Source organism: Aegilops tauschii, chromosome 5 (genome assembly GCF_002575655.3).
Source record: "Aegilops tauschii subsp. strangulata cultivar AL8/78 chromosome 5, Aet v6.0, whole genome shotgun sequence".
Taxonomy (NCBI): domain Eukaryota; kingdom Viridiplantae; phylum Streptophyta; class Magnoliopsida; order Poales; family Poaceae; genus Aegilops; species Aegilops tauschii.
This window is the reverse complement of record NC_053039.3, coordinates 429,842,968-429,861,869: the sequence shown is the minus strand read 5'-3', so window position 1 is coordinate 429,861,869 and position 18,902 is coordinate 429,842,968. Positions and strand designations below refer to the sequence as shown.

At 43.8% G+C, this 18,902-nt stretch overlaps 1 protein-coding gene across 1 annotated transcript; it reads right to left on the bottom strand.

Moving 5' to 3' along the window:
• Positions 1 to 3,195: 3,195 nt before the first annotated feature.
• Positions 3,196 to 5,869, bottom strand: LOC109733637 (mediator of RNA polymerase II transcription subunit 10b). Its single transcript, XM_020292860.4, has 5 exons — positions 5,543 to 5,869; positions 5,342 to 5,422; positions 5,140 to 5,242; positions 4,042 to 4,131; positions 3,196 to 3,578 (listed from the first exon to the last, which is right to left on the bottom strand). Exons 1-5 carry the CDS (start codon positions 5,776 to 5,778, stop codon positions 3,507 to 3,509), a joined length of 582 nt encoding a protein of 193 aa, XP_020148449.1. The 5' UTR covers positions 5,779 to 5,869; the 3' UTR covers positions 3,196 to 3,506.
• Between the last annotated feature and the right edge of the window lie 13,033 nt (positions 5,870 to 18,902).

Genomic DNA, 18,902 nt, shown 5'->3' with positions numbered 1-18,902 from the left:
CGGAGACACACACTTTCCATCTTCGGACCGGGGAGATGACCGTGACGCTCCAGGATATTGCTATGATCACCGGTCTTCCTATCGATGGGAATCCTTTATGTATGAACACCGATTCTGATGGGTGGCGCGCACAAATGCATGCCCTTATCGGTATGGTTCCTCCGGAGCCTCGGGAACCAGAAGCAGAAGACAAGAAGAAGGAAAGAGTCGCAGCCGGTGCTCCTTTCACGTGGATTACATCGAACTTCAGTACTTGCCCTGAGGATGCTAATGAGGACACGGTGAAGACATATGCTCGTGTCTACATGTGGTACGTGATATCCAGGACTATGTTTGCTGATGGCACAGGCAAGAATGCTCCACAGACTTGAGTATGGATGGATTCGGTGGGGGTGCTTGCCGAGGCTCTTTCAGAGGGATATGTTACTTTGGTGTCTCAGACACTTCTAACCGATCCCTTAAAAGTAAAATTTTAGAGCATCTACAGCCGAATCTCTCATACACGTCTCAAACGACCGGGCAGGTCGTCCACCGACCGGTCAAAAGAAAATGACCTAGCTGGACCTCTTAAACCGTGGACAAACGTCCGGACTGACCGGTACCCTTCATATCCAGCTCAAATATAGGGCGGGCCGGACGCGTCCGTCTGACAAGCCCGACCCACCATCGACCTCACAACTGTCCCACAAAAACCCCAATCCGGATGACTCGCTCCAAACCCTAGCTCACTCTCTCTCGCCAGCGTAGTTGTAGGCATCCGTGGCTGGTGGAAGATCTTGTCCTCGTTGGAGGTGGAGTTGTGGTCATCGCCGTCGTCAGAGTCGGAGAGGACGACCAGCCCCTTCATCCGGCGGACGACCATGTCCTGCTGCGCTTCAACTTGGCGAGCCGAGCCGCCTCCGCCGCTATCTCCTTCGCCTCGCGCTCTGACTGCTCTATGGCAAACTGGAGCGCCTCCGCGTTCTTCCACCGTAGGCGGCGAGCGTCCGTCTCCGCCGTCGTGAGCGACCGACGGTAGACCCAAGCGAGGAGCCGCTCATCCTTGTCGGGCTCCGCTGGCATACTGCGGTAGCGGCGTCCTGCTGCCTCATGCGGCTGGCGGCGTGCGCCTCCAATTCCGGAGCACGCGTGTGGGCCGGCGATGCGGGCACTAGCACCCACCGCTACCCCGCGTAGAGCAGTGACCGACTGGGGAAGGCAACGGCGCGGGGATGGAGCGGACTGCGCTGCCCTGACGAAGCTCCCCGAGGGGCCAGCTCCGGCTACCGCGCTGCGCCGGGCGGGAGCTGCGGCGACACTGCAGATCCTGAGCTGCCCCCGATGTCCACCTTGGACCGCTCAAAGGCAATGCGGAGGGCTAGCTCCTCGTCGACGTCGAGGACGGAGCCGGAGTGGCTGCCGGAGCTTGACATTGCGCCGGATTGGATCGAAATCGGAAAGGGGAGAGGAGAGGATGGAGGGAGAGAGGAGAGTGAGTGAGCTAGGGTTCCGAGCGAGGAGCCGGATTGGGGTTTTTTTTGTGGGACAGCGGTGCGTTCGGTGGTGGGTCGGGCTTGCCAGCACCGACGTGGCGGACGCACCTGGGCGTGCCTGGGTCGCCCCATATCCATCCTACATTTGGACTGGATATGAGGGGCATCAGACATCCCGAATGTCTGAGGTCGGTTTGAGGCGTTTGGATGGGTAGATTTTTCATGACCAGTCCGCCCGCTCGGGCGTTTAAGACGGGTCTGAGGCACCCGGCGTAGATGCTCTCACACGCGGTGATATTTCTTCCATGGTTCGACACACATGCACTGTCTATAGTACTCCCTCCATAAAGAAATATAAAAGTGTTTAGATCAGTAAAGCATGAGGCAGCGCCTGAGCGCCAAACCATAACACTACTCTGAGCATGCTGCTAATTTTTTCGAATCGGACACGCTGCCATGGCAGACTTCAACATCACGGAGCAAATCTCTCCTGATAATTTTAATGATAAAAATCAGTCTGACAACACAGGAAAGAGCAATGTGATGCCGCATCAAGACTGCACCCTAATAAGGTCTGATCTTCTCATTGCAGGAGATAAAATTTACTCTCACGCCTCATCCAAATGTTCAAAAGATCCAGGCTTGTCGAATGGAAACACAGCCCCAGGCATTGGAGTTTACCTCAATTTTATGCAGGATCAAAGGAGCATTCAAATTCAGATTCAAGCTCTGCTCCGGCCACCTCTCAAGGCAGAAGCACAAGCCCTTCTCCTGGCAGCCAAGCACAACTCTTGCTTGTTGTCCGGCCAACGTTTCTTGCGGACAACCTTTCCCTTGCTAAGGCAGCGGCTGCTAGAATATTGTGGCCGATGGCCGATACCACTCCTTGGACGATCAGAACAGCTCTTGAGGATTACTACAGGTCCAGCGACAATCTTCAGTCGTAGATGTTTCATATCTGCTCACAATGTAGCTCATGAGGTTGTAAGTAGATCTTTAGAACCTGTCTTTAGCTGTTTCGGTTCAGCTCACAGGAACATGTCTTCCCCTGTAATCTCTCTTCTTTCTACCTTAAATCTACAGGGTTCTGTACTGCATGCTGTACACTATCTATGAGTTGAATGATGAATTTTGCGCCTTGGGCGCCTTTCCCCATTAAAAAAAAGGGTATGTGATGTCCAGAAATTTTGTTAAAATTGTCCGTTTCATGGTTGTCACTGTGAAGTACACATCTCAAGGGCTCATCAAAGATTGTCGTTCATCTAAAAAAATTAAAAAATCAAAGATTGTCGTTAACAAATGTGCTCTCTGTTCTTAGTACTGACGACCGGCATGCACAGATGGAAGTTCCCTCACTAATCAATTCACCTAGATGACCTCCAAAAGGAAATCAACCACCACATAACTAATCATAATGACGGCCATTTTCAGTTAAACCATTCGAAACAAAGCCAAATATCTCCAAGAGGCAACCTATCCAATCTTCTCGAGTCATTCTAGGGGCAACAGCCCACAGGATTAGTATTTGAATAGATTACACAGCACTTGCCAGTAGGCCCATGATGAGGAATGATTATTAGCAAACCAACACACGATGATGAGCTCATCAGCAGATTAACTTACTACTCGACTGCAAGTAGCACCATAACCCATTCATAAAGAGGTACCCTAATTACCAATTCTGGCTGATGATGGCTACATAGATGGACAAAAACACGGCAAATCTAGCTGAGTAGCATTGACTACAACAAATGGGAAGTCAAATATATAATTGTGACATAATATACAGATGTACTCCCTCCGTAAAGAAATATAAGAGCGTTTAGATCTAAATGCTCTTATATTTCTTTACGGAGGGAGTACTATTGATCCCTCCTAGAAAAGGCCAGTGCGTACAAGGATATATAGTATCAGTTGTTTGTTCCCTCCTATGAATAACACATAGTATCAGTTGTTTGTTCCCAGGGCCTTCCTCACACTGTAAGCATAGGAGAGCTACAGAGCTTCTTGCTCTTCGCGGCTTGGGTCCTTATGTCAGTGCTCAGCTTTCACATTGGAATCTCCATTAGGCAAAACATTTTGCGACTGAGCCAACCGCTTTGATTCCTGGACAAAAAGTGAGTTATTAAGAAACTAATGCAGTAAAATACAGATAGAGGATAAATAAACATTTAGGTCCAATGGACAGCCCAATCTTGAAGTCAAAAATAGTAGCACAGAGCCATAGCTGGTCAAGATTTACAAACAATGCATTACTAACACAAAACAAATGATGTCCTCAGATAAATTAATTCTTAAAACCAAAATCAGTGTTTAAGTGGCAGATTCTAACCAAACACATATATATCGTGGTTTTAGTCTCACCAACTTAAGCTAACACTTCCAGAAGGCTGAAAGACGATGAACTGAGCATTGTGACAACAGAAACATGAAACCACATTGTTCAACCTCCTTACTAATGTAGTCAAGTATGATTCACATTGTTCCTGTCCCGTTGGCAGATTTGTGTTCAACAACATTTTTAATAAAGACATGGCTATCTTACAAACGCAGGCATATTTATACTTACAGCGGCAGAAGTAGCACGTATCTGCCTGTATGCTTCGATGTCTTCAGGAAAAGCTTCTTCAAGCTCCTCTAGAAGATGCTTCCTCAGACTCTGAAACAAACAGATTCATGATATTATTATGTCATTCCAATCAATTTGATTAGGGCCGGCAGCTACACGTTCATTCAATAAATGTTATACAGATACTGGATACAAAATCGCCATCTATCCATTCTTATACAGCTAGATAATACAGAGACAGGAATCTGCATGAGCAGTACAACAAACACAGGCCCCATATTTCACATAAATTAAATCAGGGCCGGGAGTTAACTGGGAATAACACCAGGAAAAGCTTCGAAAATGAATTCCCAGCTATTTGTGACACTGATTGATCTTAACGAACCCTAAACAAAAGTAGGCCTTACAGACAACGGTTCAATAAATGTTATACAGATACAGAGATGCTGGATACAAAATTGCCATCTATCCATTCTTATCCAGCTAAATAATACAGAGACAGGATTCTACATGGGCAGTAAAACAAAGACTGGCACCACATTTCACCTAAATTTAATTAGGGATGACAGTCAATGGGAGTAACAACAGGGAAAGCTTTGATAATGAAGAGTATCGTTACCAACTGATGGGCTGCAATCTGTATACCATAACCAATTTAAGTGGATGGAGAGGGATTAATTTCATTTTTCTTGAAAGATGCTGCGGTGTAAATAAATCACATAAATGAAGGCCAAAACCCAAAATCATGAAAGACAACATGTATTTGCTTGATTTGTGGTTCGGATGCCATTATATGGAATATATGGAATGCGATAAAGAAAGCTCCATGTTGGTTCCTTTTCACAGGGCATACAAAGAATGTATCCCCTTCATCAAATAACCAATGTCATATTATATCATTCTTTTCTACACGAACAGCAGTACCAATTGAAGATTTCATCAAAAGTTCCCCTAAAAATAGACCGGCAAACTTTCTCACTGGTTTTGATCCATTGTACTGTACCATGCTACAAACTGTATCTAGCATATATCTATGGGCATGTTTGGTTAATAGCGAAACTTTGGCATATTTTGAACAACAGTTTAAGCCATCTGTACCTTGAAAGCGTCGGTCTTGCCCTTGGTGATCTGGTTCTTGGCGATGCAGCTGTTGAGCACGTCCCTGGTGAACTCATCGGGGTTCTTCCCGTCATCAATCAAACTAACAACACAAGCACCAATCGGAAACACACAGTTCAGGCGAGAGGATCAATAACAGCAATGGAGCAACGGAGCAAGAGACGGGACTAAACAATCTCACTTGACGACCTCCATGGGCACCTGGATGTTGCACCCCTCGGCGAGCTTCTGCATCGTGTCGAGCTCCGCCACCAGCGCGTTCCTGCATCGCCAACCAAGACCAAACCCTAAGGGATCCGCGCACGCAGAATAAGCCGCGGGAGGAAAACGTGGTCGCGGGGGAGGTTTGCTGCGGGGGGTACGGGGAGGCGAGGGAGCTCACAGGCGCTGGAGGAGGGGGAGTTGGGACGCGGAGCTGAAGGAGGAGACGTTGAGGTTGAGCTGGTGGAGCAGGCCCAGGGTCCTCTGGATCGATGCCGTGACCTGCGCCAGGTTCTGCTTCGACGGGTCCTCGGGACGGTCGCCCCCTTGTACGCCGTTACCGGAAGCGGCCGCAGCCGCTACGGCGGCGGCGGTTGCGGCGGCGGAGGAGGAAGAGTTCGGGGCGGCGTTGTCCATGGCGAAATCGGAGGGGGAGAAGACGGGCGAACGGAAGGCCTCCACGGTTCGATTTGTAAAGTTCTTCTGTTTTTTTTTCGAGAAACAGCAATTCTTCTGTTTTTTTACGGGAATACCAAGCTTTATTCATAAAAACCACAGAGGGTGGGATACATTTTTGGTTGTGGGATTGGCCAAACCAGACGTGGCGTCCCGGACCAAGAGTAAGCGAATGCCTGGCTAAGCTATGAACTTCTAAATTTACTCTACGACTCTCAAATTTGAAAATACAGTTAAAAGATGTTGACTGCAGTTTGATCTCGTTGATGATGGCGCCATATCTGCCGACTGAGCCCTTCATTATATCTCCTATGACCTGCCCCACGACCACCAACGATGAGCTGCCAATGAAGTTCCCGTTACCATCCCTGCACACCGCAGAACTCGAGCCGCCCCTGCCCTGACGAACCGCGGCATCAACATGTATTTTGTGGTACCCGTCGGTGGCGCGCTAGGGCGTTGGGCATAGCCCTGCATGGTAGGCGCAGCGTTTCCGGTAGCAGGTTTCTCCGAGACGATTGATAGCTCTTCTAGTAGGCCTTCACGATTCGACGTCAGCTCGCGCGGAACGGCCCAACTGCCCAACAGATTACTGGGCCTACAGTATCCTCATCTTTAAGATAAACTGTAGCCCACTCACTGCGCACCTAAGCTCTATTGGGCTATCTTTTTTCTTCGGGCATTTCGACCATTGAAAGCATGACTACATTTGCACACAAAAATTTAACATTTTCACATAACTCTATGCTTAGGGATAAAAGTCCGGTAAATTTTGAAAATAAAATGATACTGTTTCCCACTAATAAACAGACTAGCACTGATGTCACACTAACCTTGCGGAGCCAGGAATTTGCTCCAATTTCATTTAAAGAAACCAAGGTGTTCAAATTTGCTCCTTGGTATTCATTGTAAAAACAAATTGCAGTTGATTCGTTCTTGTGCATTACAGCAGTGGCATGGAAAAACATTTTAGTACTAAATTTTATCAAGCAATATACAAATATAGTGATTTGTTCTTAATTTGAGAAGAAATTTACCTTGGCTCGGCGGATGGATCTTGTGGGCTTTGCCAATAGCGAGCGCTGACACCAAATGGGAGCGATGGAGGGTAGGGACGGAGGGACCTGGGAGGCTGGGTCGCTGGGACCGACAGAGAGCCGGTTGCTTTCTTTCGCGACGCCACTACGTGCGGTGGCCTGGTGCTGGTACAGGAGTGTTGTCCGCCGCCGCTAGTTGAGGGGCTCGGGAGCAAGGAGAAGTGTACTGGAGTGCGCCAGTAGAGGGGCGCCACTATGTCTCGCTTATAGTGAGATGTAGTGCAACCCCGTATCAAGCAGCCCCAGAATAGATCGGTTCAGAGGAAACCGAAGGCCTTGAGCGATTTTTTCTTTAGTTTTTCTTCACATTTTGCGTTGTTTTGCTTTATTTCTTACTTTTGCTTATATTTAAAAATATTCTGAATATATCTGTTATAAAAACACACTTTACATACAGAATCGAAAAATATTAATTGCGTATTTCAAAAATGTTAAACATGTATAGAAATATATTTCTAATGTATACAAAAATTGTACACAATGTGTGAAGAAAACTAGCCATCAAAACATGTCTATGAAAACATGCTAATCATGGATTTAAAAAATGCAAAAAGTGTATAAAATGTTTATCATGTATACAATAACATACAATTGTTTATGCAAAGAGGTAGACATAAAGAAAACATGGTTAAAAAATTAATTATGTATTTAAAAAAATTAAACTTGTATATAAATTTGTTCCTGATGTATACGAAAAATGTACAATATGTATGCAAGAAAGTAGACTAAAAATATATATTTAAAATTTTTAATCATGCATATGTAAGTTTTTAAATGTATGTATTAAAATGTTCCGGATGTATACAAAAGTATTAAAATGTGGATGAAAAGAGATGACATAAAAAAATCAGTTTGAAAGAAAATATTAGTCATTTTTTTAAATGATCAGCGTATACACAAAAAATGTTTCATGTATGATAAATGTTAAGCGTGTATAAATATGTTCCTTTCTGTACTAAAAGAGAAAGAAAAACCCAATGAAAATATAAAAAAAGACTAAGAAAAGCGCAAAACCCAATGAAAACTGAAAAGAGATCAAAGGAAACAAAAGACAAATAAAACCGAAGAAAACCCGTGCAAAAGAATGGAAACATGTATTGTATTTGTTTTATTTTTTTACTTTTGCTTTATTTAAAAATATTCTGAATATATCCGTTATAAAAACACACTTTACATATAGAATTGCAAAATATTAATTGCGTATTTGAAAAATGTTAAACATGTAAGGAAATATATTTCTAATGCATACAAAAATTGTACACAATGCGTGAAGAAAGCAAGGCATCAAAACATGTCCATGAAAACATGCTAGTCATCAATTTAAAAAATGCAAAAAGTGTATAAAAATGTTTATCATGTATACAATAACATACAATTGTTTATGCAAAAAGGCAGACATAAAGAAAATAATTTTTTTATAAAATAATCATGTATTTAAAAAATATTAAACTTGTATATAAAATTTGTTCCTGATTTATACGAAAAATCTACAATATGTATGCAAGAAAGTAGACTAAAAATATATATTTAAACTTTTTATCATGTATATGTAAGTTTTTAAATGTATGTATTAAAATGTTCTGGATGTATACAAAAGTACTAAAATGTGGATGAAAAGAGATGACATAAAAAAATATGTTTGAATGAAAATATTAGTCATTTTTTTAAATGATCAGCGTGTACACAAAAAATGTTTCATGTATGATAAATGTTAAGCTTGTATAAAAATGTTCCTTTCTGTACTAAAAGAGAATGAAAAAACCAATGAAAACAAAAAAGACTAAGAAAAGCGCAAAATCCAATGAAAACGAAAAGAGAATAGAGGAAACAAAAGACAAATAAAACTGAAAAAAAAACTTTGCAAAAGAATGGAAACATGTATTGTTTTTGCTTTATTTCTTACTTTTGTTTAATTTAAAAATATTCTGAATATATCTGTTATAAAAACACACTTTACATACGGAATTGAAAAATATTTATTGCGTATTTGAAAAATGTTAAACATGTATAGAAATATATTTCTAATGTATACAAAATTGTACACAATGTGTGAAGAAAACTAGGCATCAAAACATGTCCATGAAAACATACTAATCATGAATTCAAAAAATGCAAAAAGTGTATAAAAATGTTTATCAAGTATGCAATAACATACAATTGTTTATGCAACAAGGTAGACATAAAGAAAAAATGTTTAAAAAATTAATCATGTATTTAAAAAATATTAAGCTTGTATATAAAATTTGTTCCTGACGTATACGAAAAATGTACAATATGTATGCACGAAAGTAGACTAAGAAAATATATGTAAACTTTTTAATCATGTATATGTAAGTTTGTAAATGTATGTACTAAAATGTTCTGGATGTATACAAAATATTAAAATGTGGATGAAAAGAGATGACATAAAAAATATGTTTAAAAGAAAATATTAGTCTTTTTTTAAATGATCAGTGTGTACACAAAAAATATTTCATGTATGATAAATGTTAAGCGTGTATAAAAATGTCCCTTTCTGTACTAAAAGAAAGAAAAAACCAATGAAAACAAAAAAGACTAAGAAAAGCGCAAAACCCAATGAAAACTGAAAAGAGAACAAAGGAAACAAAAGACAAATATAACCGAAGAAAACCCGTGTAAAAGAATGGAAACAGTGAAAATTGAGAAAAAGAACAAAGAAAACAAATAAAACTGATAAAAATATGAGGGTAACAAAAGTTAAACGTAGAAAGAAAAACAAAAACAGTGAAAGCTGAGGACGGAACAACGGGAAAAATTAAAAAAATTAAAAACTTGTGAAAGCCGTGAAAGAAATGAATAAAACTGATGAAAAAACAAAGAAAAATAAAACTAAAATAAACTGGTGAAGAAACAGAGAAACCAAAATAGATCGGCCAGCGGAGACCGAAGGCCTTGAGCGCTTTTTTTTTATTCACATTTTTGCGTTGTTTTTTCATTGTATTTTTGTGCTTTTTATTATTTTTAGAAATATTATGATAAATATGTATAAAAATATTCTGGAGTATAAGAAAATTGTTCAAACTGTATGAAGAAAAGTAGGCATCAAAACATATTTATGAAAGAATATTAATCATGTATTTAATTTTTTAACTGTATATAAAAAATGTTTATGATGCTTACAAAAAAATGTACAATCATTTATGCAAAAAGGTAGATATAAAGAAAATATCTTAAAAATTATTCATCATGTATTTAAAAATATTAAACCTGGACATAGAAAATGTACCTAATTTGTTTTTGGAGAACAAGAAAATGTTCCTGATGTATACAAAAGATATATACAATATGTATACAAGAAAGTAGACATAAAATTTGTTTGTTTAAAAATGTTAATCATGTATTTGAATTTTTTAGACAAATGTATAAAAATGTTTCGTATGTACACAATTTTTTTAAATGCATATGAAAAAAATGGAATAAAAATATAGGTTTGAAACAAAATGTTTACCATGCATTTTAAAAAATTATCAGCATGTGCACAAAAATGTTTCATGTATGATTAATTTTAAGCGTGTATAATAATGTTCCTTTTCTATCTAAAAAGAGAAAGAAGAAAATCAATAATGCCAATAAAGAAGCTAAGAAAAGAAAAAATACAGTGAAAACCGAGAAAAGTAAATAAAGGAAGCAAAAAAAATTAAAACTGAAGGAAACCAATGCAAAAGAATGGAAACTGGGAAAATAGACAAAAAACGAAGATATCGGATGAAAACCACAAAAGAAACAAAAGGTAAACATTGAAAGAAAGAAAAGGAAAATATAGTGAAAGCCGAGAAAGGAACAAAGGAAAACAAAGGAAAAATAAATAAGAAAAGTCAAACTTGTGAAAACCGAGAAAGAAACAAAGAAAACTTGTGAAAAAGCAAATAATACAAAAAACTAAAGATAACTTGTTAAGAAAGAGAGAAACCAAAATGAAAATTAAAAGAAAATGAAAAAGAGAAGAAAAAGGCAAAATAAAAAAGGACCGAACCCGCTAAATAGCGGACCAAGTAACGACGCGCACGAAAATGCTTTAAGCGAGCCGAGCGTATATCTCACTATAAGCGAGATATAGCTTTGGCGTCAGACAAGGGCTTGACCGCTTGAGGCCTTGAGGGATGTGTCCCTATTGTGTGGGCTGGGCTGGGCTAGACTTGTGGCATGTGGGCTTCAATCTGTGTATTTTTTTCCTTTTCTCGTGAATACGCAAAGCTTGCGTATCTTTTCATTGATAGAAGAATAGAAAATGCGTACAATAGAGGGTACAACACATGACATAAACACACATGAGCATGGAACCCAGAGCAGAGAGGGGGATGCTCAGCCCAAATGGGAAAAAGACGCAACAAAACCCACCAAGCCTAAAACTCGAGAGGCAGACCGAATGAGCACAACATCAAACATCTTCAGAGCCAATACCGGGGACACCGCGAGCAAGCAAGATGACGCCTTCAAGAAGGGAAACGGCATTGTGACGTCGTCGCCATCCGATCCGACGAATCGGACCTAGAGTTTCCCCCGAAGCTCGAAGAGGGGCACGGTGAGAGGCCATGGCAGCACCTCCAACAAGGAAAACGACACCCACGAGTGTCGCCGCTGCCAGCATTGGCAAGCCGAGCATGGATTTCGCCAAGCCTGAGTCCATGCATTCCCATAGCCACCAGGTGAGGAACTGAAGATGAGGAAGCCCGCCCGCCGGTCGATCGCCACCTCATTAGGGAGGAAGGGGTGGGGCTGCATCTGCCGCCGAAAAAAACACGAGCTTTGGAGCCGACATGGCGTGTAGGAGGATGGTGTCGGGGAGGCAGCAAGGTAGAAAGCCGACACGGATGGGTGGGGGTGACGACGGCGCCGTCGGCAAGCCAGGAACCGGAAGGGGAGCGCAGTTCCAAGCTGCCGAGGACGGAGTAGCCAAAACACCGGAGAGCCAGAGATGCTGGAAAGAACGCAGCAACCCAAGCACCGGGCCGAAACCACGCCGGTAGGATGCGGGCATGCCATGGACACCGGAGAACGCAGGTCCGTGACCGCCGGGACCGGAGCGGAGCCGGCAAGGATCCACCGCGAAGCTTCGACCGCTACCAATAAAGACACCGGAGACCTCACACCCGTAGATGTCGGCACCGCAGCTCGGAGGAGACGCCGTCAGAGACGGAGAGTGGCCTGCACGGGGCAGGGCCAAGCCCTCGGCCAGCCCGGCCACCTCCACCCAAGGGCCTTGCGCACGCCCCCCACGAACAGCAGCGCGAAGAAGAAGGGCTGCACCGACGGAGGAGGCAAGGGTGGGCGGGAAGGAGCACCAAGGGCGTGACCGCGCCGCCGCGCTGGACAGGCAGGGAAGAGGGCAGCTGTTGGAGGAGGGGAAGGCCGCCGTGCGTCAGATCGGATCTGGGGCGGCAGGGAAGGGGCCTCCGGCGCCAGGGAGACCAAAAAACCGCCCCGCCGCCGCCATCCCCAGGTGCGGCGCGGGTTCCCCGGCCGGCCCTCCGGCAGCGGCGAAGCAGCGGAGGTGATTTTGGCTTGTGGGGAAACCCAGGCATTGGTTGTGGATTTGGATGTGCGATGTCTCTTGATATCTTCCGAATGACGTTCTGTGGTGAAATACATTGAAGTTGGAAAGGGAGGAAGTAACTGGGCCATAGTCAGAGAGATCAACACAAGGAAGGCGGAGTTTAAGTCATGTAATTTTTGTTTCGAGAGTAGGAAGAGCAATTTTGAGGCTCGTAATATAGCCAGATCCTTTTTTTTTCAGTTGACCGCCATGTTTGGCTTGGCACTCCACGTGATCTTGTAATGATCCCTATGAACATCGCAGTTGAATAAAGTAGAGCAATGTTTTTTTTCCCTTAAAACGAATAACACGCGGCTTCAATTACCCATGAAAAAAAACAAGCGCCTTCAATCTATATACGTAATATCTATTATATTTTTTGGCTAGAACCATTGGTATTCCATGGAAACCAAGGGTAACAGTTTTGTCAATTTGGCTGTCATGACTCGTGTACGGCCGTTTAGAATCCACACAAAAACCCCGCAACTAAAAGTAGCTCGTCCTTGGCCGGAGGGCCGAGCCACACACACACAACAAGCCAAAAGCATCAGTCCCGCCAGCCACGCCTTTGGTCATGAGAAGCAGCAACACACGGCAGGCAAACATTTCTATCCCTGTAACATTCCTACGATTTTACTATCCTATAACATTTCTACCGTGCGAACCAAAGGAGACCTTAGCCGGAGGCCGAAGTGCACATCACACGACAACGGCAGCCCTCCCTGCCACGTGTTGAAGCTCGACGGACCGCCTGAGCAGCAACCAGTCAGTCATGTGAGAAGCAGTAACATACGAAGCACTGCTCAAATGACGTCGCGCTCGTTGAATTTACCCATACATGAACGGACACAAGCCAACAAAACCCACGAAGACAACATTTGCTAGACATTGCGTGCACGGCCTGTTGCCCAGAACAACGATTCGTTACCGTCTTTCATCTCACGCTACACCCCGCAGCTACATGGAACGTATTTGGTGAATCGGTGCATTTGGTGCACCAGATCTCTGTATCTCACTTTCTAAACATTGAAGAACTATGAATTTTGTGAGCATGTAAGTATGACACATATCTATTATTGTAGTAGTAGTAGTATAAAATTCCAGATTCAAATTCAAAATACATAGGTTTTTTATTTGAGGGGAAAGCCAGTTTATTCATCATCGTAATCCACATGGTGTGGGATATAGAAACAAAAAAGACAAACATGTTGTGAATAGTAGGTAATGCAACCTGGGCCTTGAATTCAGCCCATTTTCTATATCATCGGTGAATTTTTCTTTTTTGTTTTCCAATGCTATGTTTTCTATTTGGATCTCAAATTTTGTTGTATGACAGATTCTTGTTGGTAGTGCAACATACATTTTTTTTAGAATTTTTTGACATTCGTAAACTGGTTTTATTAATTAGGCGCACAGGTAGCACAAGATGGATTTTTTTTTTTAGAAAAAAGGTAGCACAAGATGGATGGGTGCACTAGATATTTCCCCACGCACCACAGCCCAATCCCCGATGCCATGTGAGCATATAGTAGAAATTTGAGCCCCACATGTCAGTACGTGAGAGAAAAATAATAGCAAAATAAATTGCCAAATGGAAATTCGACATGTTTTAAAAACTTATTCTGTAAAATCATTCATGCATTTCAAGAAACATGATGAATTTTTTAATACAAGCTGAACCATTTTTAATACATTTCTACAATTTATTATTATTACAAAATATTTTTAACAGACCTTGTCAATTATATTAGTAATTATCTATTCTAAAAAATATAAGGAGTATATACAATAATTGTGCATGCGTGTGGGCCGACACTTTTTTTCCGGTCCACATATTTTTTTTTAAGTTCATGTTTACCTCTCCAAGTTACTCGATAATGAAAATACAACGATGATTTTAAATACACAATAATGGTGTATTAGTAATTACAGTAAATTTTTCTTACATTTCTTTTTATGATGGGAAAAACTAAAACAGAAAAATAATTATAAAACTTGAAAAAACGTTACTTTTTTAAAGGAAGAAAGGGCATATAAGTGCGCTAATAGTATATAATAACCATTTTCTAAAACCACACAGAACACTCTGCGAGTCCGTGTCTGTGGACCGCAGTGGAGCATTCTGCGAGTCCAAGGACCGTTCTGTTACACGCCCGAGAGTATAAGGACTGTGGGTGTAATTATCTGTTGCATTTGCCCTGAAAACAACGGCCGCAAGCCAACAAGCAGCTCACAGAATATTGAAGGTACGCTTTCGTCCGTCGAGGACCGGGGGATAGATACGCCCTGTACGTGCGCGCGCGCATCGGTCGGCTTTCCAGTCCGTGGGCGTCGGCGCGTGGCATCTCCGGTCGCCTGGCCGAGGGCGCGTCGCCGATCGCCGTCAAGCGCCACCCACGCGCGCTGCGCGGGGATGCTTGTTCGCCGCCGCACCGAGGCCCGACCGACAGCGACGCGCGATTCCGGCGTCGCCCAATCGGCGACGAGCCGCGCGCCTTTCGTCGCCATCGGGCGCGTACGTGCGTGCTAGCTAGTACAATCATTGCGGCTTTTCCCGTGTACCGATCGATCGACCTGCGGTTACATCGCCCCACCGACCGGCCAGCCCGTCCAGCACGGCGTCGAGCCGGCCGGCCGGCCGGTGGAGCACGTCGACCGTGAGGTGATCCGCGCCACTAGCTAGGGCATTATCGTATGTGCACGTACCCATCCGTCGATCGTTGCTAATGCATGCTAGCTAGCTAGGAGCAGTAGACGCGTAGATCGATCGGTGCCCGGCTAGCTAGCTTTACTCCGATCGACGTCGATCGCGCTAGCTGCCCGTGCGTCCAAGCGTGACACTTGCGATCGATGGTGCGAGGCGAACATGACTCGATCGGGGAGCGGCGTCCGGCGCGTGAACGGTGCACGCGGCTACGTCGGGGGTCCCGGCCGCCATGGACGATCTGATAAGATGCATGCCCCGTACGTGCAGTGCAGTGACGACAGACGATTAAACCTCCACGAATCAGAGCCATGGACGACCTGGTAACAGTTTACCCGGGGCTTGTCCGAGCGTCAGTGCCGGATGCCCCACGGCCACGGCTGGCTAACTAACTAACTCACTGACTAACTAACCAACTAAACTGTGCTTGCTTGCTTGCTTGCGCGAGAGACACGGACGAGCCCGATCACGATCAACCAGCAGCAAATGTCGACACTCCCACCCAGGAACACGCGTGACACGAGCGCCGCGCCACCTGTCCAGCGGTGCTGATGTCCATCGACCAGCAGCCCCTCCACTCCACCATGGATACGGCGATCGACGTCGGCCTGAACTCGGGTCGTCGTCGTGTTCCTGGTTTGTTAATGTTTGCGTATGTTTCTTGCTCAACGGGTGTCTTTCGGTCTATACGGCACGCTGGTTTCTTTATACGTAGCTGTGTCGTGCACCGTCTTGTGGTCGGGCGACCCGGGTGGCAACGACCAAGACGGTATCTCGCCGTGTCGAGAGCCGCCGTGCACGTGTTGCCATGGCGGTCACCGTGCCCGGTGATCTCGACTCTTCTTTTCATTGTTTCTCAACCCTGGAACTCGGGGAAGCATGGGACACAGGGAACACCAAAGTCTTTAGGCAGGAAACATATACATTGTTTTTCTAATGATCAGTATTGGCGATGGATGGATGCATGGACTGTATTCTAGTGAACTCGGGGAACATGTCGGCCTGTGGCATGACTTCTTTTCCTCCGGAACTCCCCTCTCCTTGTAAACCCTCGTCCTTTCGTGGAACATTTTCTGAAAATGAAAATTCTACGTGAGGAGCAAGCCTCCCCCGCGGTGTTGAAAGTTTCAAAAGAAAATACATCAAAACTTTGTCGTGATGAAGTCAAATTTGCTAGTTCCCCGACGCTGTAGGTGATGGCAACGACGATGTGTACAATGTTAATGTCGGGTCTTCCGCTGATAGGTGATGGCAATGATGATGTGTACACCACCCGCAAAAAAAATTGATGATGTGTACAGTGTTGATGTGGGCTCTTCTGCTTGCATATGTTGAGTTTGTGCTCGTTTTGACCCGGCCACGGACATGCGGTGTTTTTCGACTTGTGCTAGATAGAGTGTTCATTGCATATATATTTTTGATTTACTCTGCATATTAGTTTGTTTTCTGAAATGGGGCCTACATGCATCACTCTGATGCAGAGGCCGGGAATAATCTTTTTTTCTATTTTTTCTAAAATACGTATAAGCATGTGTATCATATATTTATAAAAAAGAGGGTGGAAGCACCCGTAACCCTTCCACCAGACTTACAGACGAGACTACTCGTGATCTACCCTAAACTTGCCTACCGCCTGCCAACCCTAGAAAATTATTCTCGTACTCTAACTCTATCTCGCCATTTATCCATGTACTTTGCACTTTCACCGCACGTTTGCCCCAAATCGAAGCCACTACACCATCCAGCTCCTCTCCGGGAAACCAGCACAGTTCTTCAAATCTAAAATATACGAGTAATCTGCGGTTTCTTAGAAGATACATCCTGAGAGGTTAGTGGTCGAATGTCGCTGTGTAACAAGATTAGGTATCCGTGACTACACCGGTAAGAGATTTTGTAGTCACATGATGTAATCTATGTGTGGAGCCCTCTTCCTGGAAATCAGCTAGACCACATCTGATGAATGATTATCTCTCTGTCTCTCCCTCTCTAATAGGACAATAGCCACTAGACACTATGATAATTAGGCTAACAAAATAGTGATGACTAGCGGTTACATAAGAAAGAAAATGACCACAATGAAGTCAGTAAGCATAGCTGATATGTTTAGCGAGGTTGATAACCACTCCGAAACCCCTATCTAGCTGCACACGGTTTGAAAACCCTAGCGTCGTTCTCATTAGGAATAGTTCCATTTCCATCTACTGCTGGGAACAGGCAGGAAAGAACATTCCACCACTAGAATTCAGAGGATGGCACGACGCCGATAGCTACCGCTGGTATACAATGCAGCAGCGAGTATTAAACTACGACAAAGCTTATTCTAGGTATTTCATCGCCACTCACAACTCACTGTCATTGGCGCGCAATAATGGACCGTAATCTGTTGTTGTTTAGGCACCTGACTTGTTTATTCTAGATGTTTAGTAAGTGATGTTCTCCGACAATAGATCTGGCGTTGTTTCATTCGTAGACAACGTGGGGCAGCCGGGCTGTTCGGGGGCACTAAAAAAGTACGTAGGTCTCCAGCAATTGAAGCAACCAAGATTTGTGTGCTGGAGCCACAAACCTACAAGAGTAGAAAGGGCATATCTGAGGCGGAATCTGCATCTCGTCACTTGATCCATCTTCCTCCTCCTCTAGAATAGGATATACTTGTTCCTCGATCCGTAATCAAAATGCTCTGGAAAGTAATAGTATCGTTCAGTTCTTGCGCCCCCTCTTGACCACCGCCGGAGGCATCAATCATGCTTTGCACATTGCTTACGTCCCTCAGATCAGATCAGACCAAGTAAATGAAACAAAGCACCGACGGATGAACGGATAGTGTAGGGAAGCAACACACAGTCACCAAGCTGACTTCTCACGAGTCGTTTTCAGGTTTCGTCTAAACAAATCACCGCGCAAGAGCTAAGCTAGCAGCCCTTGGAGCCCACGAGAGGTAGCTGCTGCAGCTAGCAACAGAGATCAGATTATGGTTTTCTTTTTTCTTTTTTCGAAGACACAGAGGTCGGATTGTGTGTGCACCGTCTGCTGTTAGCGAAGGATAAAACGGAGGGAAAGTAAACGCGTAATACGTGCTCCTGATTGGCACCAGAAATGGCCACCAACGATGGCGACATTTCTTCTTCTTACAACAATGCATGTGAAGCGCGTTCCATCATGCCTTGGAGGCTGTTTAGACGACATGCGAAGACGAACTTCTTTTATAGCAGCCTCCATTGTATTTCGCATTCTTCACTCAAACATTTCGATTCATATCAAAATTAAATGTTTCATTCCGTCATTACAAAAGCTAGCATTTTAGGACTTTGCTAGTTGCTGGCGTGTTTTTGTGTGTGTATCTGTATGTGTTCGGTTGGCTGTGTCTTTGTGCATCCTAATTATGCATTGGCCGGATGTATGTTCATTATATTGTATCCTCTTGAATCTTGATGCTTCTTTTGAGTCAATAAAATCCCTTTGTCGATCTTTTTACAAAAGCTACCGTGCATACATTTTTTAATAAGTTGCATGAACAAAATCATCAAAACGACATGTACAAATCACATCGCGTCGGCATCTGCAGCATCCCGTTCACCTTAGGCATCCCCTCCCCCGGCGTGTAAACCGTCCTTTCCTTCGGCATTTGCACTGTCCCCTTCTTTGGTGTTTGCAACTCCCCTTCCTCCGGCAATCCTAGAACGTAAATTTGCGCGCCACTGGATCCATGGCGTTTAGATTCAACATCATG